At 48.0% G+C, this 20248-nt stretch overlaps 3 protein-coding genes across 7 annotated transcripts in view; 1 reads left to right on the top strand and 2 right to left on the bottom strand.

Moving 5' to 3' along the window:
* The window catches only part of Hoxa3 (homeobox A3), a 45999-nt gene that overhangs the window by 5812 nt on the left and 19939 nt on the right, over window positions 1-20248 (bottom strand). Inside the window, exons 1-2 of one of the 5 annotated variants that reach the window (XM_048339627.1) lie at window positions 14428-14554; window positions 10232-10319 (exon numbers count right to left, since the gene is read on the bottom strand). The gene's annotated coding sequence lies outside the window, so the exon portion shown is untranslated. Of the gene's footprint in view, window positions 1-2093; window positions 2225-6399; window positions 7511-10231; window positions 10320-12019; window positions 12143-14427; window positions 14555-20248 lie in introns of those variants that run through there. The other 4 variants (XM_048339626.1, XM_048339628.1, XM_048339630.1 and 1 more) reach the window with 4 other exon arrangements.
* Window positions 1844-5350, top strand: LOC125344978 (neural Wiskott-Aldrich syndrome protein-like). Its single transcript, XM_048337246.1, has 4 exons — window positions 1844-1913; window positions 2069-2461; window positions 3703-3903; window positions 4373-5350. The coding sequence occupies exons 1-4, from the start codon at window positions 1844-1846 to the stop codon at window positions 4459-4461; spliced, it is 753 nt and encodes a 250-aa protein (XP_048193203.1). The 3' UTR covers window positions 4462-5350.
* On the bottom strand, window positions 16279-18350 carry Hoxa4 (homeobox A4). The gene is made up of 2 exons (XM_048339638.1): window positions 17659-18350; window positions 16279-17107 (listed from the first exon to the last, which is right to left on the bottom strand). Exons 1-2 carry the CDS (start codon window positions 18284-18286, stop codon window positions 16761-16763), a joined length of 975 nt encoding a protein of 324 aa, XP_048195595.1. The 5' UTR covers window positions 18287-18350; the 3' UTR covers window positions 16279-16760.

The raw sequence follows: 20248 nt of genomic DNA, 5'->3' as shown, positions 1-20248 counted from the left end.
GGGGAAGGGACCAGCAACAGCATTCCATCCAGCAATTCACAACTCAAATTCTGGATAGTTCTTCATTCTTTTCCTCTATTTCTCAGACACTTCCAAGGAAGCCACCTCCCCCTCCTCTTTACTTCAGTTACAGAAGGTTCCCAGACTTTCCTGCCTTGGACTTTCTGAGGTGCTGTTATTCAGGGCAACTATCAAATTCTACCTGTTAAAACATGATGGATTAGAGAAAAAAAACAACCCACCAGGAACCTGAAAAACCAGCGTTCATCTCCATGACCACGGCTTGAACTCTCCTTCCAACTTAACGATAATAGGTTCTGTCTTAGGAACTGCTGTGTAATTTGATGTATGGGGGTCATTTGGCTCCGGACAAGGCATGGAAGCACAAGCCATAAAATCCTGCCAGAGATCCCCGATCTTTGTGTACTGTTGTTGTTGATATTTGTTACTTAGCCTATTTCCCTACTCAGAAACCTCAAGGAAAGGATAATACTGAAAATCTAATAGGCCATTTCAACTCTCTTATTTATAGAAGCAGTTTGCAAAGTAAAATCAATGCTTTCTTTTTGTTTTCAACTTTTGCATGTCAACTTCTAGTTATCAGCAAGGAAAGTTTGATGCAAGTTTCAAATATTCACATGTAGGCACACACACACACACACACACACACACACACACACACACCAGAATTTGTTCCTCTGACTACAGTATTTTTTGGTTGTAATGACATTCACAAAGAACAGGCTTTACACTTCCTGTCCCAACTATGTATACTGAATCTCAGACTTTAGTTTTCCAGATATAGCAGATGTTAACCAGAAAAAATAACATAATAAGCATCTACCTATGGATGCCTATAATTTTAATTTAATACTGGATTCCTTTAGGTTGTTATTAAACCAACAATCTGACCAACATCTAGAAAACAGGCACAATTAATTTTCCAGAATCTCAATTAAAAATTACAGCATCCCTTATCTGGAGTTACTGTGATGACCATGAGCCCTAGAGTATTGTTTCTCATTTAGAAACAAATAGGAAACTACAGATGCTATAATGGAGAGCAAACAGGGTAAAATTAGATGTGAATTACAATTTAATGTCTACCTTTCCTCTTATTTCACTCAAAACAATTTCTATTACATTTAGCAGTCTCAATGCCTGCCATTATACTTTGGGCACTAGGCTTGTGCAAAATAAAATATTAGGTTAAGAAAATTACTCTAGATATTTGAACAACAGATATTAGATAAGATAAAATTAAGTTGATTTTGAACATGCAATCCTTCTGATTCATTGTCATAGGCAACACTGGCCAGCTGCTCACTCAAGCTTTCTTTAAAAAAAAAAATCTAGTTGTACACTGTCTTGTAAAATAACAAAAATACCTTTAGAAATAAAAAAGCTTATGAACAGGCCCCATAAACTTAAAATGTAAAGTCAATTTTGAAACCCAACCAAAGTCCTTTCTATTGTTTGAGGTTGGCAATCACCTTGCATCTCACACAATTCCCCCACAACCCAGTCCCCAAAGTTTGCAACCTAGTGAAGAAGTTGGACATTTGCCAGCCGGGAAACTTTGCTTTGAACCCCCAAGCTGGGGCTGAGGATGGGGGCAAGATTCCTCCACAACGATCATTTTCTGGACAATAAACCCCAGGGTGCAGGAGCTGCTAGAGTTGAGGAGGGTAAATTGAGAACAGGAAGCAAGCCCCATTGTCTCTGGGCAAGGTATGCCCAAATTTCACCCTGTCCTCCAGACACAGCTTCCTCTTGGCACTCCCTCCCCTTCCTTAGCCTGTCCTCTCCCGTGGTTCGCGCCAATCTCCGGGGAAGGACCCCGATGTCCCGAGCCCACACCCCCCTCTCCCCAGACCCAGAAAAGTTGAGGCAAATCGCGGGGAGCAGGGCGAGTGGGGGCGGGGATGGGAAAGCGGCCTGAACTCGAAGTGTAAGGGTATCAGTCACTGCCGGGAAGGAAGCTCCGGCTTGTGAACTCTTCTTGAACCGAGATTTAAGTCTGCAGCCATAAATCACCGAGACGTAAACTCCGCCATTCAGCGCTGAGAGCGGCCGGTCGAGGCCCTGCTTACCTTAACTTCTGACGAGCGCCGCGAGAGCCGGCTCTGGCTGCGGCCCCCGGCCCGGCTGGGCGGCCTGGCGGCCCGGCCGGGTCCCCTCGGTGCGGGACGGGCACCGACCCTCAGCATCAGCCGAGACAGCGGGCGGGCGGGAGACCCGAGGCCCGGACGCCGCCGCGCTGAGCGTGGTCGCCTCGCTGCTCCGACGCGGCTCGCCCAGGGCGGACTGGGGCGACGTGGACCCCCCCTCCCACCCACCCCACCCACCCCCCCTTCCCCCACACCCCCGCCCCCTGCCCTTCCCGAGGGCAGCAGCCGCAGCCCGGAGATAAGCGCTGGCGCGGCGCGCGGCTCTGCCGGGGCTAGTGGCACCGACTTGGGTATGTTTCTTATGAATATTACAAGCGGAGCCGCGTCTGGTCGAGGGGTGCGGTGGGGGTGCTGGGCGGGCCGGAGGGGAGACCGAACCAGCTAGGGGAGCGCGGGCCGGCGTGGGGGATGGGGCGGAGGGGAGCGGCGGAGCGGGAGCCGGGGAGGGAGCTCCTAGGCGGCGGGAGGAGGGGAGCCTCCCCCCAACACCCTCCCTCTCCCCGTTCCTGGGCGTCACTAAAGTCCAGGAAAATTATGCTAATGAGGACAAACGGCGCTCACAAAGGGGCTCTCTGGCCTCGCTCTATTTCTTACGAATCCGTTTAAGAAACAACTCAACCCTCTGCCCTGGACATTCCCATTTTCGGGGCGAGGGGAAAGAGAACTAGAAATGAGTTCTCCAGACTTTGGACAGTTTACTTCACCTGCCGCTCCCAACCCAGGCACCCCAGAAGCCAACCTTTGAGGTGTGAGAGTAGGCCCCTTCTCCAAAGACCTCCACAAGAGCTAAACCGAGCTGACTTTGGTTACATTATCAGGCAGAAACTGCTGACTTCCTAGCAGCCAGGAGAGAAGGGTCCTGGGTGGGTAGGGGTGCACAAGCACGCACAGGCTGTACACACATTTTCCTAGTAGTGAAATGGGCTTCTCTGAGCGCACGCGCTCTCTCTCTCTCCCTCACATACACACACACACACACACACACACACACTGCATCGAAACCTGGTTCTAGGTCTTCTAGTGTGCTCAGGGCACACAGGCAGCTCACCTAGCAGAAAAGCTAGATAAAACCTTGATTTCCCCCAACACAAATGGACACCCGTGAGTCCCACTGAATGTGGCTCTTTCCCTTGCTGGAAAGAATGATTGCCACAACTTAGATGTTTTCCCTCCCATGGCCTCCCTCCTAGCTCTCTAGGTTCTTCGGAAGCAAACTGCATGGTGAATGTAGCAAAAAGAGAGAAATAGAGCTTGTGTGTGAGGCTGGGGCGTCAACGGCGAGGCCTTCTCAAAGGAAGGTGTTAAAAATATAAGTAGTGTGTTTAAAACATCGGGGAGCCAAAATGTCACCTTAGAGCAAAACTAAAGCCAGGGAGAAAGGGAGAAATCAAAAAGCACTCGGGGCCAGGATGGCCTCATGCATACCAATAGTTTTTGTCATTTATGGCTGGGCAAGATTTATGACTCGGCGCCCCAAAGCTGTAAACAGAGCACAAAACAGCAAACACTTGCTCCTTATGGCGTATTGCAGCCACACAACTTGAAAGGGGGAGCCGGCGCGTAGGAGGTGAGAGTACGCCGCAAAAAATCCGCTCTGCTGCCTTTTCTCTAAAAACCCGAGGGTCGGATGTGGCATTTGAAGAAAGAAGGCGTGGGTCAATAATCAACCCGTACTTTCTCCTCCAAACTGCTGACGCGATTCTCGCCGCCTTCTCAGTTCCGCCAGCTGCAGGCAAGGCCAGCTCGCCGTGAGAATCTGCCCCAGGAGGGACGGTTTGGGCCGGGGAGTCTGAGGGCACCCCAGGCTTGGTGTGCTCGCTGAGCTTTCCGAGGCCGAACTCGGAGAGGCGTGGAGATTGAACCCCACAGACCTGGGGACTGGCTTGAGGAGCTGAAGATCCGGAGAGAGAGCTCCGGCGTCCACCCAGCCCCGACTAGGTGGCTTTGGGGCTGAAGACCCCAGCTCCCAACAGGCAGACAAAAAGAGAATTCTGACTTCAAGACTAAGGTCTGGCATTCTGGCACACAGATTGAGGGTACCCGGGCCTTAAGCCTCACCACTAAAATCCGAAGGACTGGCTTTGGAGCAAGCGCTGGCGAAATGATTATTTTTTAAAGAGTACTTTATAATGGCGGAAGGTATTTTTGTTGTTGTTGTTGGTTTGTGGTTTTTAAGAGGAAATAATGCTTTCTGCCTCCAGAAATTACCCACTGCCTCTGTAACCTTTCTAGGCAAATCCCACCGCAGTTTACCCGGCTCCTCCAAACCCACCAAGCTTTTCTTTGCTAAGAAGGATCCCTTGGCTCCTCCAATGTCCCCAACTCCCCATGGCTCCCAGTCTCTAATCCCAGGGGAACTAGAAGACACCTTCAATACAAGGATTCTAGCCACAGTGAAGGTGCAGCGTTTGTATTCATTCTATCATTCAAGGGGCTAGCTGTCTCGCTTCACAGCCGCACAGCCACAGCCGGGGAGGAAGGTGAGGAGTAATTGTTGACGGGAGAGATCACAAAATTCCACAATGAGGAGGGAAGTACTGAGGAAATATACTTGCCTGTGAGGGTGAAACTGACATTTTGAGGGCAGAAAGGGACCAGTCCTTACAATAACCAATAGTGCAGGTAAAATGAAATGGATTTAGCACTTTCCCTGGAAGGAGAAAAAACAAAACCCGTGCTCTATAAAAGCATCTATTGGCTGCTTCTTACTGTGCATGCTTTTAACAGGAGTCCATCGCTAGATATTTATTCTGCTTGCAGGCACTGAAGTGACAATAAAAAGATGCCTCTAACAAACCTCTATTCCCTTTCTCATTCTTTCTAGTGAAACTATATTATTTATGAGTGTTTAACTGGGTCAAAAATGCGCCAGAACTGGGTCATAAATCATATGAAATGCTGACAAGTAATTGAACAGCAATTAAAGCTTACATTTTATTTCCAAGGGGTGTTTTAGAGCACTTGAAACAGCCTCAGTTAAACATGGTTACCACTGAAGTCGGCCTGGGGGAGGGCACGGTGGCCCTCCTTTTGGGGAAGCAGATCCCAATCCAGTAAGGGAAGTTTGCAATTTGCTTTTTTTTTTTTTTCAAATAAAGAAAGCAAAAAAGATTTTTTTAAGCTGAAGGGGAAAATTGATTTTTAAAAACTCATCCTTGGTACAGGAAGCCGAGGAAAGAAAAATCATTCCACCTGATTTTCAAAGTGTTCCCACTGTTCCCAGGAATGCAGGGTCCCCAAAGCCCAATTTGCCCCAGATTTCACAGTATGTTGGAAGCCCACAATTGAACTCTCGTCCTCCTCCAACCTGGCTATGGCTCCATTCTCCAAGCTCCAGAACCAGAGAGATGTTTTCCTCTCCATCCTGAGTTCTCTTGACTACACTTTCCTTCAAAGCAGGGCTTACCAACCAGTCCTTGAATGCTCCAAACTGGTTTGGGAGTACTGAGGGAGCATGGCTGAGCACACGAATGAAACCCAAACCCCCAGCCAGGCTCCCTTTTGAATATGAATATGAGAATAAGGCAGCCTCCGGGTGACCTGTACACTCTGCCCAAGCTTCTCTTAGGTCTGAGTTGCCTTTCTCCTCTTTCCCAAGATGGAAAGGGAAACAATGGCTCACTCTTTGGGGTTGTCTCCTTGAGTCTGGCATGTGGGAAAAACAGTGCCCGTAACCCAGCACGAAACAAAGTGGCTGGAAGCATCATCAATAAAATGGCAGTGCATCTGCACATTTCCCTCATCGATTTTCCTCTTCCATCTGTTAGGCTGCCTGGGTCAGCTCTAACCCTTCATCCCTTCAGCAAACACCACCAGCCCACAAGAGATTCCCCTTCAGCCTCCAGCCATTGCCTAAAACCTCCATTGGGCCATCTACTCTCCGATGCCAGAGCTTCAGGACTGTCTGTCCCTCTGCCCCTGGCTCAGCTCCTGGGACTTTGGCCCTTCCTGTAGCAGAGAACAAAGCCACCCCATCTCTGGAGACTACCAGGACTACTTAATAGCCCCCACCCCCAAGTGAACTCTCCTTTATAACCCCCAACACTTTCCAGGGAATTAAACTCTGAGTCCAAGGCACTACTAGGAATCATTCAAATGGTTTCGGTTCTAGAAGAGAAACAAAGGAAGAGAGGCTGAGGGTCCTGTCCGAAATCCAGGGTCTCCTTGCCTGACCTTTGTCTCTCACAGCCATAACTCACTCTTAGATATGAACAATCAGCGGAAATACCTTAAAATAAATTCCATCCTCCTGGTGTGGCCACGAGTCCCATCGGCTAGCTTGCCCACAACTGCTCCATGGGCGCTGAAAACTGCAACCCGCTGGAAGAGCACTCGCCGGAGAAGGGGAAGGAGAAGGAGGAGGTGGGTGTGTGGGGGTGGGGGAGAAAGCTCTCACTCTGTAGAGAATCTAGAAAACGTAATCACAGGCAAAGACTGCCTGGGTCTCCGCTCCAAACGCCACAATAATGTGCTGTATTATGTGCTCACGTGGTCATACGTCAACTTAAATCCTTTTATTTGAAATAGGGAACCGCTGAAGGAACTAGTTTTCCAAGCAGAACATTCAGCTTTGGAGGAGGGGAAGTGGCGGGGGGGGGGGGGGGGGGGGGGGGACCTTGACCAGTAGCCAGTAAGAGTTCTGTCTTAATAGCAGGACTCTTGGGGCCACCTCCCCCTTGCATGCCACACACACAAGGCTGCTTATCTCACTTATATTTCTTTGCACACACTAGTACAGCAATCCTGTTTGTATGCTTAGAGTTCACTTAACTTTCCTTAGGTCTTCCCATGCATCAACAAGCTGAATGCAGCACACCCAAATTCCAGCAGTCTCTTCTGTCCCACAGGCCAGTATATCAAAAGGCTAGAGCCAAGCCCAGAAATTATTGGCCTGGTCAGAGGACTTGTTCATGGACTGCAATTACTAACATCCATATCATAGGACCCCCGCTGTGGAAGAAACCAAAAGGCTTATAATTAACTGAAAAAAAAATTAAAATTTCAACTTCAACAGTAGTTGGTTTTGTTCAATGAGAGCCCACTAGGAAAGATGTTTTTAATCTAGATCTATAGATTTTTGTAAAATCTTAAGAGACCTAACATCCTAGCCAAACTAGTACTAGTGCCTTTCCCTGGTACATAGCTGAGTGACACGTGAATGTATAGGTTTCTAAAGATTAAAGCATAAGGGAAAATTTTGCAAATGCCTGCAAGAGAGGGAGAAAGTATCAACCTACTCTGGTGTCTCCTGATAATCTACAAGACAATTTGAGATTCCCTCTGTATACCCTCCTCTAAGACAACTCTGCATTTACCTGGCAAACTTGAAGAAACTCTTTCCTCCAAGTCTCTAACCCTACTTTTGCCTTCTGCTTGGTGACAAGTGTCTTTTATTTCAATATTTCACTCTTTTCTGAGTTGGCTAATGAGTTCCCCTTTTCTGATCATAGATTCTATAGTTTGCTCTGAAGCCAGTGAGCTCCTCACCATGCATTCTTTTTTTACTTGAGAGTAAGTCATCAGCTGGCTTTGTCTGAAGGTAAGGACTCACTTGTGGCAGCTGCTGTGGAGGCTGTGGAGGGTCTTCCCCTCTCCTCTCCTCTCCTCTCCTCTTCTCTAAAAGGAACTGTAGGAGTCTGAAGAGAATGCAAGGTTCTAAGTAAGAGGCCTGTTCATAGGGTAGGGCAATAAAAGAGGGGATTTAATCCCACAGGGAATAAGCCCTGGTAGCACTCTTCCTATAAGTCTGTCTGAGGTGTACCTGGGAGAAGACCTCTATGTGAACTTTCCCGGCTCTGACCTAAGTAAAGATGCTGGAAAGTGAGAGTCCAAAGTGGAAACCTGCCTGTGCCACATTTGGAAGATGGGCAAAGGCCCAAAGACTGATTTACAAAATACATTCTATTGTCCTCCAAGGAGTCATTTTCTTGTTTTTCTGACCTTTACCTCTTGTGTTCCCTTATCATTCACATCTAGCTCTCCAGATGACCTAGAAAAGGACCTGCAAGAGTTGCCCACGCTCCCTTCTCACCAGGGAGGGAGTTTCTGCAGCAACTTGAAGTTAAAGAGGAGAAGGGTCTCTCTTCAGAACTGATAGTATAGTTTTGAGCAAATTTAAACTCTTGAGAATGTAAGTCAATGGTTGAAGTCCTTGGTACTGCCTCAGTGATATGCAAGGCCCAGAGGCACTTCAGCTCCTCAGAGGAGCCCCAGGCAAGCCAACAGCCCACTGCAGGCTCCAATAGCTGTTTAACAATTAACATGCAAGACTGGGGATAGTGTGGTTTGGTGGAATAAGAAGGAGAAAAAAATATGAGGAACTCCAAGGGAGATTTAACTTTAAAGCTGAAAATACCTTCTTTTAGAGTAACCTACCCAGAGACCCAGCAGCTGAGAGTCTTCCTTCACCACTCCGGATTCCACCTTCTGGAACAAGCTAGGAGCCTTTTAAAAGCAAAGACATCAGTCCCTCTGCACTTACCCCACCAGCCTCTAACTTGGCCAAGACTGGAAACCCATGCTGTGAGTGAGGCCACGAGAGCCCAGAGAGGGGAATTTACCTTGGAAGGAGCAAGGAACCAAGGAGACAGGCCTTTAAGCCAATATTTGCAAAGTTGTTGGCAGATTAGATATATCTGTCTTCAAACACTGCAATCTGACTTCTTAATCAAAACTACACTTAACATTTTTTTTGTTCATAGTTTTTCTGCTCAGCATCAGGTAAGCCTCTCTTAGCCCATTTCTCTGCCTCTCTGCCTCTCTGCCTCTCTGTCTCTCTCTTTCTAAAAGATCATTATTTAGCATGAAATATTCCCTGTGGGTACATCTTCAATAGAAATGGGCACATGTGGATGTGGTTTACTATACCATGCTATACACATGGCTCCAAAGTCCTACAGCTATTTATATCTGGAATTGTTCTGTTGTTTGCAGAGACGCAAATCATATACACATTCTTGAGTGGTAAACTCCTGAATGTTTTCTCTATATTTACTATAAACACATATACAGTAGCTGAAAAAGTAAGCCTGTCACTGTCACTGTTTACTTTTTGTCTGATGAAATAGTATCTGAAATGTCATTCCAGCCTTTAGAGCATCACTGATGAGCATATTGACTTAATTAACAACCTGATATCTATCTAGGGAGTGAGTATTAGTGAAGACTGGGCCTAAGAAATAGAAAGCAAAGTCTGAAAACTTCGCTAAACAAAGTAATTCCCAAAAGAACAAAGCAAACTCATTCCTACATACCAGCTTCTGAAAGCTAATTCCAGAAGCCCCTCCACCAAATAGGCATGTAATTTATGGATCTTTTACAAGGCAATAAACCACAGTAATTACCTCCCTGCATCCCAAACTAAGAGAACAAATAAACCACAACTTGAAAAGAATTTTAAAGTTTTCCCTTGTTCCAAATAGGAAATGAAAACATTGAGACCTTGAAGCCTTGAGCTTTTCCTGGAGTAAAAACCATGGATGGGCCCAGATGAGAGACTGGAGGAGACTGCTGCCTGCGAAGGGCATCCATGCCCAAAATACAGCAACTTCTCTCACATCAAGGAGATGCAAAAGAATCAGAGGAAGTGCCAAATGGTGAGACAAGTTTCTTCAACTGAGAACTGGGACAAGTTCTGAACTCACAGCCTTCTCAGTAACCTCAGCAGATAGAGCATCAGCCCACGAAGCAGTAGCCGTGCCTGTAGCCTCTACTTGCTGTTGCTACACAGGTGGGTGCATTGGTGCATTGGTTTGTTTGGGACTTGCGGGAAGAAACAAACACATCCCCTCTGGTACCGCACACTCCATCTTGGGCTTCTGTAATGCTTGTCCAGCCTACAGCTGTCTTTGGTATAGATTGACTCTTTGTCTGCTAGAAGCCCTGCCTTGCCTCCTTGAGGCTTGCCGCTGAAAAAAATCAGCTTTGAAACTCTTAGGAAGTTAAATATTGACCAGAAGCTCTTTCAACCCACAGTGGGGGCCTGGAGTTGGGGGAGAGTAAACTCCTCCCCCACTGCCGGATGCACACACACCCCCCAAGAGTTTTGGCGCAACACTTACCTCTAAAGATGTTGAAATTGGAACCACCAAGCGAAGGTCTCCAACCCCAGGCGCTCAAGGGGGTCGCCTTTTCCCGTGTCCTGGCCCTCTGCAGACAAATAAACAGCAGAGGGTGAACGGAGGCTGAAGGAAGGGAGTTGGAACAGCAGTGTAGGAATTGTGGCTGCTGCGGGTGCCAAGGTGGCCCTGGGGTGACACAGACACGAAGGAGTCACCAGGGCACTGGTCCATGCGACACACTTATAGCTCTAGCTCAAAAGGTTCCAGTCTACAAATGGCCTGAAGATGGTGATTTATTTTTATAAAATAAATACATACTCCATCTTGGCACCCACTTCTTTTTCTTTCTTTTTTTTTGGGGGGGGGGTGGAGATGAAGGAAGAAGATAAGAAGGTGGAAGAGGCTTTGCTGCTGGACAGACTCCGCTGGGAGAGCTCTTCACGCTCCCCAACTTGGGAATGTGAATGCACGCTTTATTTTCTTTTGCTAACAAAGGGAAGCCTTGTCTGGAAGCATTCAATCACGGGAAACCTCACTAATAGCTTTCATTTCTGTTGGCGCGAAATCAGACCGGAGTTCAGTCCACAGAACTGAACAGTCTTGGGAGGTTTTGTCCTTTGGTTCATTCAAACCCTAAGCAGGACACTTCTAATGGTGCAGCAGGACTACTGCAACGCCTGGTCCCCCTGAACAGACTAACTACTGCTGCTGGAAACTTGGTAGAACCAGGTTGCTGGACAATACTAATCAGAATGCCTCCTGCCCTGCCCCCAGGCAGTGGCCATAAACCAGTACAACGCCCCAATTCTGCAATCTCATACCTCACAATATTTGCAATCTTCCGCTTGCCCTCAAACCAGTAAATCATCACGGTGCCCCCAGTCAGCTTACTGCCGAAAGATCCGAGAATCTTCCCCCAGTGTGCGCTGGGCCCTAGCTTGGCTCTGCTTTGACTGTGCAAAGATGATGCCCTTTCCTTCTACACTTCCAACCTTGACCCAGCTACTTCCACACCCACACCTAGGTAAACTCCAGGCTGCTATCTGTTCTGAGCCCATAGAATCCTGCCCAAAGTTCAGAGAAATCCTACCAGATTTCTGAGCCCCCTAACTCCTGGCTTGGGAGCCCCCCTAGCATGCTGAACAAGTGACAGCAAACTGCCAGCTACCTTCTTCCATAACAAGACCCACAGCTCTTGGGACTCAGAAACATGCTGGGCCCCTATTCAAACTAGACCTCTATATCCTCTAGGGGAGTGCCCCTTGGCCTTGGGTCTCTTGGCTTGACCCTAAGAAGGGTGCGGGTGGGTGTAGCCATCTTGCACTTTGCTACTCAGTTTGGCCCCAGAAAAAAATCTGCCTTGCTCCTATCCACCACCACCATTACCCCATTCGAAGCTTAGGAGTACTGTAATTATTATGGTTATTATTATTGCTGCTATTTCCTTATCCCCAAGTCTAATATTCACGGCTGCTGTTTCTCATAAATCCTTCGGACTAATGAGTCACAGAGAATTGGTGCCCAGGTCTCTCAGGCTGCAATGGCCGCCGCTGCTGCTGCTACTGCTGCTGTGGCCTCTCCACGTTTCCTGGCTTCCGCGGCTTTCTCACTCTCCCATCTTGGGTGATTTATGAACGCCGGGAAAATTGAACAAAGCCGCGCGCCCATCCTGTGGTATCTCTGCAGCCTTTCCCAGCGTGAATCAGAACATTACCAATTGTCTGTGCGTCCTTCCCACTTCATCACCAAAGCCAGGATGTGACCACAAAAACCCAAGCCCGAACTCACGTTTCCCCCAGTGCAGCGTGTGCGCGCTCCCGGAACTCCCAGAAACCCTGCAGGAAAAGCCCCAGGACCCAGCAAGGGCCAGCCAGCTCGGTTCTCCCAGGCAAAGGGCTCTTATCCGGCTTATCGGAAGAAGTAAAAAGCCTGACGGTGTGCGTGTTTTAAAATCAAATAGGAAGTTGGAGTCTCACTTCTGATTCATTCCTAGTGAGGCCCTGAGGACTCCATCCATTCCTGACGATCTTCATTAATTATTTAATGAGTCATGTGACCTCGAAGATCACAATTTCAGTATCTCCCCTGAACAGGCATTACTCCGTTATCAGCAGCAACCAGGGGCCTTGTTTGGGTTTTTTGTTCCCCAGGCCTGGAGAACCCATTCACCCTTGACCTGATGGGGTAAGCAAGTATCCACCTTGGAAATACCAGCACCAGCACAACAGGATTAGCCATTCTGGGCTATCAGCACTGTGGACAGTGAAGAGGCATCTCTTAAGCATCCTGATTTCTGTCACTTCCTGAGCCCAGTGATCTACCCACCTGTCTGAATGCCAAGACTAAAGTAGTTTGGGTTACATAATCTCCCAGGGCAGCTTTGACAGTTAACAGGTAAAACCCATCCTTCTTCCAAGCTACACATACCTGTGGCCCAGCACATCAAGTGTAAGCTTACATGCCTGTTTCTATTTCTAAAGAATGTCTTCTGCAGAAAGCAGGTGCCCACTATTTACCCCAAAGGTAAAGGGTGAAATCAAAGGCTCCGCCCAACCTACAAGCTCACTAGCTCAAAGATCATTTTGAGGGAGGGTCTTTTAGCTGCCTCAGTTTTCTTATCTGTTGGCTGGGAAAACTGAACCAAAATGGCCTCCATGTCTCTTTCTCCTTGAATAATCTTTCAATCTGGGACTGTCTTTCAGCTCCAGGAATAGATTCTAGAGAAAATGGAGCTGGGGGTGGGGGGACAGGGTATGAGCAGACAGTTCTTCATGAATTTGGAGACTTCAAAAGAAATGGTAGAGTTCCAAGCCAGAAATTGCACACTAAAAGATTTCATGACAGCCCCAGCCAGTTCACTGATAAATTATCAAGGAAACAGAACACATATCAATTCTTCCTATTCCTATTGTTTCCAGCTCATATTCTCTGGGATGTAAAACAGTATTCTTGAATTCCTATGTAATAATACAGAGGAGTTCCAGGAGTAGCAGTTGTGAAAAGTGAGCCTGAGTTCTTCAATGCAGGACTGTGCCCTGGAATGCAGAGACCAAAGAAGCTTATTTTCTGCACAGTACCCACTCATTTTGATAGGAATCCCTAGGTTTTGTTTGCTACATTTATTTTCTACTTCATTCATTTATAGGGGCTACTGATGTGATTCTATGTTGAAACTGTTAGAAGGAAAGTAGAAATGAGAAGAGCAACTCGGCTTAGGAAGTGCAGGGGAACGGGGACCCCCGGAGAAGATGGTAACACCCACCCCATGGGGAGCCAGGTGAGAAGTAGAAGGATTGGGGCACTCTGGAAAAGCTGAATATAAGGCAGAGACACTGTGCAGAGAGCCTATCCTAATATATCTAGGTAATCTTCCCCAGAGCTCCATCCTGGGTATTAAGTACTCTACTATGCCTGTCACAGTTGAATTCCTGCTGTAATAAAACACCGGGTATATCGTAGATTTCAGCAAAACTAGGAAAGAAACCCTGCAAAGTGCCATTTTTCTTCAAGGGGGAGAGTGTTAAGTACTTAATTCAAACTGTGACCATTAAAGTGTCTCCAATCCGATTTAAGTTGATTTCAGATGTTGACAAAACTTTTATCTCCAGAGTCACGCACAGCTTGGCTCTGTGACTAAAGGGGGATGAGTGTGTATTGAAGGGAGGGAGGAGGAAGAGGGAGGGAATGAGAGAGTATGTATAAGGGTCACTTTAGTAGAATTATGGTGCTTACACAAAATACTGTCTTTAAAGGTCAAGGGTTTGAGGGGCTAGTAGCGTTTGCTTAAAAAAGAAAAACAATTAATGAGATAGAAAATTTGTCCTTTCAGTGAACTCTTATGGTTGCCCTAGCAAAGGGCAGACAATGCAGGATTTTGGAGCACAAAGTGAGATTTTCTAAGCTGTTAGAGAAAGCTTCCTTAAAGGCCAAATCTGAAACAGACAAAACACCCACTGTGAAGAAATGACATAATCATTTGAGCATTTTGAGTTTTTTTTCAACACCTTAATAATTAATACCAAAAATGCCAATTTGTCCTGAAATGTCAAGAAAGAATGATCTCAACCTTCTCTCTTCCTTTTCTGGATGGACAAGTGAAAGACATCCTCTTTACCTCCCTACCCCATCTCCAGCATGAAGCTAATAAATGTCCCACATCCTTCCCTCCCCACAAAGGAGAAATATAAGAAATTTACCTTAAAGAGTGGTAATCTGCCATTTGAGATTTTGCAGCTTGACACTCAGTCTCCACTGAGAGTGTAGGTATTTTATTTTTGAGCAGAGAGCCAAGATGCTGAGTCTTTGCCTGAGACCGCATGATCTGCAGGAAGATCCTCTCTGCTCCACAGACTTTTCCCAGAGAATGCCTTTCAGAATTGCTGTTGAATTACAAAGAAGTATTTATTGTATGAGGTGATTAATGATTCCTGGGAAAATTGCTATTTTCAGCGTGATTTAATTTCGTTTTACAAGTGCGTGTAGTAGGGGGAGGGTTAATAAGTTTAGGCAGCAGTTGCATAGCCTCCAGAAATGCCTGGCACCCTCTCACACCTTATAAAGTTCCCTTTATGCCAGGTTTTTCCTGACTTGGGAAATGGTGCCTAGATATGTTTGTCCCTGAATTTTCTTGGCCCTTTAGAGATTGGTACCTACCACTTCTCTTTCAAACGTGGTTTGTTTGTAAGTAGAGAAGAAGCACCCTCCCAGTGTCACACAGTGTCGCAGGAGTGAAAAGGGTACTAACATCAGCTAAGCATTTGTCACTGATAGAAAATTGGGGTTCAAATTTTTCTGATATTGCAGAAGTAGGTGAAACCCCCTTCCCTTCTGTTGCAATTGCTACATGACCTAAAAGCTGCACCTTTTCAAGGCCAAGGAACAGTTCTAATATCCTGCCACTTGTGCATCTGGCTAGTGGGCATTGTTTTTGTGGATCTTATTGCAGGGCACTCCCTGCCGGAACATCCAGTTTAAATCAGCATGCAAATACCAGGATTATGGAGATTGGAAAGGGAATTTTAATTTTCAGGCCTTTGAATCTTTATCTCTGACATTGAGTAGAAAGATCCCAAAGCACTTGAGGAAAGCAACCCTTGTTCAATTTGGCTCCCTTCCAGCAGTGAACTCTTCCAGGTCTACTTTTCTTGGGGTGTGATTTGGGGTGTCATTGTGCATTTTATTTCTTCTGAGGATAGTTTGAAGGGTACACTGGGAAAATTCACTTTACTTTGAAACTCTTTTCCCCCCAAAAGAAACAAGCAAACAAGAATTCCCAAGCTGTACTTCGTAAAGAGTGCCTTAAGATCAGCCAAGAAAACAAAAAGCAGTCTTACTTAACCCTTTGTGCAACTTCTTTTTTAATCTCCAGGGAAACAGGCCACACTTAAGTGAGAAGGTGCACCAAATACCAAAGGAAACATTTCTTTCCAAGTATGTTCAGAGTTCAGTGTGCAGAACAGCTGCAGAAACTCCTGGGCCCACCGCTCTGCATGGTTTCACCTTTCATTGCAGAGAAAGACACGTTTCTCTGCCTTACAGAGACTAGAAGCCTGAAAGCCCAGCCAAGTTTGGGAAGAAGAGGAGCCCTCTCAGGGCTCAAGAGCCTTCCTGCTCTTTGGAACATTTCCATAGCGGGTCAAGCTTGACAAGAGTTCAGCTCAAGTTGAACACACACACACGAATTATGAGAGTAGTCAGAATCCATGTGAGCAGAACTGAAAGCCATCTACATACTTTTTTCACATGCAAGGTCAAACATTTCAATCCAGGGGATTTTTGTTGTTGTTGTTTTTAATGGAAAGCTTAGAAAACACACAAATCTGTCTCTTAAAATTTTAATGTTTTTTAAATGACGTTTATTCTTATCACATGGCTTTTATACAGCCATATCACACTTTGTACAGTCACACTTGGGTCTAAATGCATTCCCCTCTCCCCAAGATTGTGCCCCAGAATAAGAACAATATCTTAAATAAATGCAAGGAAAGGAAGCTAACACGTCACATCTACCACCAAGGACTACACACTTAGAGAATTAAATAATCTTGTGAGGTCCACAATGTCTACTCATTTATTCAGTTCAATATAAGCTCATATGAGCAATCTTAATGTAAGTTGGGGAGGTAAGGGAAGCAGGGACAGGTCTCTTTCCTTCTGCTTGCAACATATACAGGAGTATGTGTCCCCACTCCGCATGTTGCCCTGTCCAGCTGACTTCAGACATCTCGAAGGTATTTCATGCCAAGTGGTCCTTCTCAGGTATTTATACCTAGTAAGCTGTTCAGGCCCCCAGACTGTTTCCATCTAACAGCCTCCTGGACAATTGTCCTCGCTTGGGTGGTAACCAGCACACATTCTTACTGGGGATGATGTCTCTCTCTCTCTCTCTCTCTCTTTTTTTTTTTTTTTTGGTTATCATTTTCACCAAGTTGGGTTTTGGTTTGGTGTCTGTGAAGATCCAGATGGGATCAGGTGAATGGGGGAAAGAATGGGGGGTAAAGGGTGGAAACGGATGTGGGCCTCTAAAAGATTATATGGAGGAGGGAATAGGTGTGGAGGCACCAGGGAGGGGGTGGAGATGAGGGTGAGGGCTCTGAGTTTGTGCTTTCCCTGGCGGGCCAGCAGAGGCCGAGGCCGGATTGGAGGATCGCATCTTGGTGTTGGGCAGTTTGTGATCCTTCTTCCACTTCATCCGCCGGTTCTGAAACCAGATCTTGACCTGGCGCTCAGACAAGCAGAGCGTGTGGGCGATCTCTATGCGGCGGCGCCGGGTCAGGTAGCGGTTAAAGTGGAATTCCTTCTCCAGCTCCAAGACTTGCTGTCGGGTGTAGGCGGTTCGAGAGCGCTTGGGCTCTCCTCCGTTATAACTGGGGTTCACTGGATGCCCAGAACCCCGAAGGAAAAGGCCAGGAAGGAGGGAGTGGGAGACAGGAAAAAGGAGGAGGAAAGAGGATAGGGTGGGGAAGAGCAATTGGAGATCATCATTATATAATAACCTGACACCAAGTTCACGCAAGATACATAAAACGGCAAAGAAAATGTTTCACAGGCTATTGACAACGGGAAACACCCGAGAGCCATAAAGAACGGTGCTGGGCATTGGGGCTGAAGAAAAGCTTCAAAGACACATGGCCCGAAGCCTCTGCCAGGGCAATTAAATTTATGGGGGCTATAATTACTGCCCTAACAGTTTGGCGTCTCGTAAATCTCCCGATAAAGGGACCCTGGGTACAAAAGGGTTCTCACGTTGGGATTAGGCTGCTGGCTGATGTGCACACACCCACATCCACAGCAGCCCGGGCCAGATGGGGGCTCCCCTCCCGACGCCCCCTTCCCGCAGGCCTCCCCCTCCTGACCCCCGCCCCGACCCTCGAACTCGGGGCCTGGCCCCAGCCCACCCTCCCGAGCTCCCCAGCGGCGCCACGTACCGGCGCTGACATGGATCTTCTTCATCCAGGGGTACACCACGGGCTCCTTGCCCTTCAGGCCGGGCGGGCTCTTGTCCGCCAGGACCAGCGGGCACGCGGGGGCGCCGCCCCCTGTCGGGACACCGGGAGCGGCGGGAGCCGCCTCGCAGCGCCGCGTGGGTGTGGGGGGCGCCGCGCAGTGCTGCGGGGGAGGCGGCGGCGGGGGCTGGCGGCCAGGCTGCAGGACGTGGCTCGCGTGCAGGCCGTGGGCCGGGCCCTTGGCGTGCACCGGGGGCTGCTCGGGCTGCGGTGGCCGCCCGGGGCTAGCGCCTCCGCGGTAGCCGTAAGGGTAGGCGGCGTCCGCGGCCCCGTGCGCCGGGTAGAGGGTGGCCGCGGGGTAGGCGGGCTCGCGGGCGGCCCGCGCCGGGTAGTAGGAGGCGGGGGGCTCGCGGCCGCCGCCCGCGTGTGGGAGCTGGGGCTGCTGCGGCGGCAGGTGCTGGGTCGCGGGCGCGGGGGCCTGCTGGTAGCCCGGGCCCCCGCCGGGGCCGCCGTCGCCGCCGCCCGGGCCGCTGTGCTGCGCGTACTCCTCGAAGGGAGGGAACTTGGGCTCGATGTAGTTGGAGTTTATCAAAAACGAGCTCATGGTCATTAATTTGTGAAGTGCAAAAATACTAATTTTTCTCGCGTTGTCGTTTTTCTGGGCTTGCCGAGGCCCCTCCCCCTCTCGCCTCGCTCCCCATCCCCCCCTTTCCCCGGCGCCCTTCCCTTCCCCCCGCTGTCAAGTGTCCACCCTTCCCCCTCCCGCCGACGCCGCCACCAAAGTTCGCGCCGCTCCTCCCCCGCCCGTGCGCGCGCCCGTTCCGCTCCAGCCCCGCGCGCGCTCCGCCCCGCGCCCCACGTGCAGCCGCCCTACCAATGGGCGCTCCGCGCGCGCGGACCCGGATCAGGAAACGCGCCGGTGGTTGATGGATGCCAGTGTCCGGCCCTGACCGCGGGGAGTGAGCAGGGCCTTAGGTCTTACAGCCCCCCCCCCCCCCCACCAGACTTGGATTCTCTCTGGGAATTCGGGGCCCGTCACGCAGTAGGTTTTCTGGAGTCCCTTGCGCGCCCCTTCTTCTGGCCCAGGCGTGTGGGCAGTTGGCCTGCCGTGGCTCGGCACTGAGACCCAACCTCAGTCGGGCCTCTCGGCCTCCAGGGTTCGGGGAACACTGAAGGAACGAAGGGCGTGGGAACCAAGGGGCACCCTGGTTTTTTACCCTGACGCTGGAATAAAGAATGAGGCCAAGAGACCCGTGATCTCACCCACCGATCCCTTGCCTACACCCAGCTCACTCGTCCCCGGCACTGCTGGAGTCAGTGGGTCCCTGCTTAGAGAAACCTGGCTGCTAAGGAAGGGCGGGTGGACCGCTGAGAGTACTGAGAGGACATTCCAATATAATTGGATGGATACTTGATTCCCCCCCCCCCGCCTGTTTTGAAATATAATCTGCTCGATTTTTTTTCTTGAAAACAAACAAAAAAACTGCTGGCACTTCCTAATGCCATCCAGTTTGATGGAGATATCAATGACATGAGAACTAAGTATGCATGCTAGGTGCTACTGGGAAGGAGAGTGGTTCAAGGATGGGAGTGGACAGAAGCAATGCCTCCACAAAACCAGCCTTTAAAATCAGTAAGTTACTATTTCAGAACAACCGCCAAACAAAAACAAGCTAAAGAGAGAATCTACCCCTGACCGCTCTGAATACAACGGGTCTTTTCCAGTTAAGAATTTTGTTTTCTCTTACGGATGTTCACTTCTTCAGCTGTATATGAGGCTGGAGCTATATTTACAGAACTGTCTATAATTTCTGAGTTGTTGAAAATTTGCATATTAACGATATCAATAGCGCCGGAAAGGAGGGAGGGGGGACTGTTGCCTGCATTTGGTAATTGAAATTTGATGGGTAAACTAATTACACCATTATTAACAAATAAATTACTTATTATTCCACCTAATTTTGAAGTAAATACTGATGCCTTATTCATACTGGGTACTTTCTCTTTTCTAATAGACACACCTAGAGCCTTTCCTTTTCACTTTAGCTTAAAGCACTGCAAACTAACATGGTCTCTAGTTAAAAACAACTTTCATGTTGGCATGCAAAGCAAGGATATTTCAGAGGGTGTGCCTTAGAGCAATATAAACAGCCTTCTCACAACTGAGTCTGGAACAATGACAAGGAAAGTTAAAGCCTAAGCTTGGAGACACTTCAAAAAGAGTGTCAATTCTATCTTCATTTATATCAGTTACTCATAGGAGTTACTAAATGCTGGAATATATCCATTTGATGGATAGTTATTTAATGCTTAGCCATATAAAGCCTATTATATGGGACTAATCTCTAAACTAATTTAGGAAAAGAAGTTAAAAACGAAATCATGTTAGCTTTCCAACTAAAACGTCCTGAAGAGGTACAAGAGGTTTTCCACATTGGGTGTATATGTGTGAAAAGTGCTGTCCATTGACAGGATGCACCCTGAATTTTTTATTTGTTTTGAACGAAATCTGAACCGTGGAAAGAAATCAACACTGATTATAATCTTTAAACATCTTGGGGAAAATATCTAG

The sequence above is a fragment of the Perognathus longimembris genome, chromosome 2 (genome assembly GCF_023159225.1).
Source record: "Perognathus longimembris pacificus isolate PPM17 chromosome 2, ASM2315922v1, whole genome shotgun sequence".
In the NCBI taxonomy this organism is placed as follows: Eukaryota; Metazoa; Chordata; class Mammalia; order Rodentia; family Heteromyidae; genus Perognathus; species Perognathus longimembris.
Note: the sequence above shows the minus strand (reverse complement) of the source record. Positions and strands in the feature narration are given on the sequence as shown.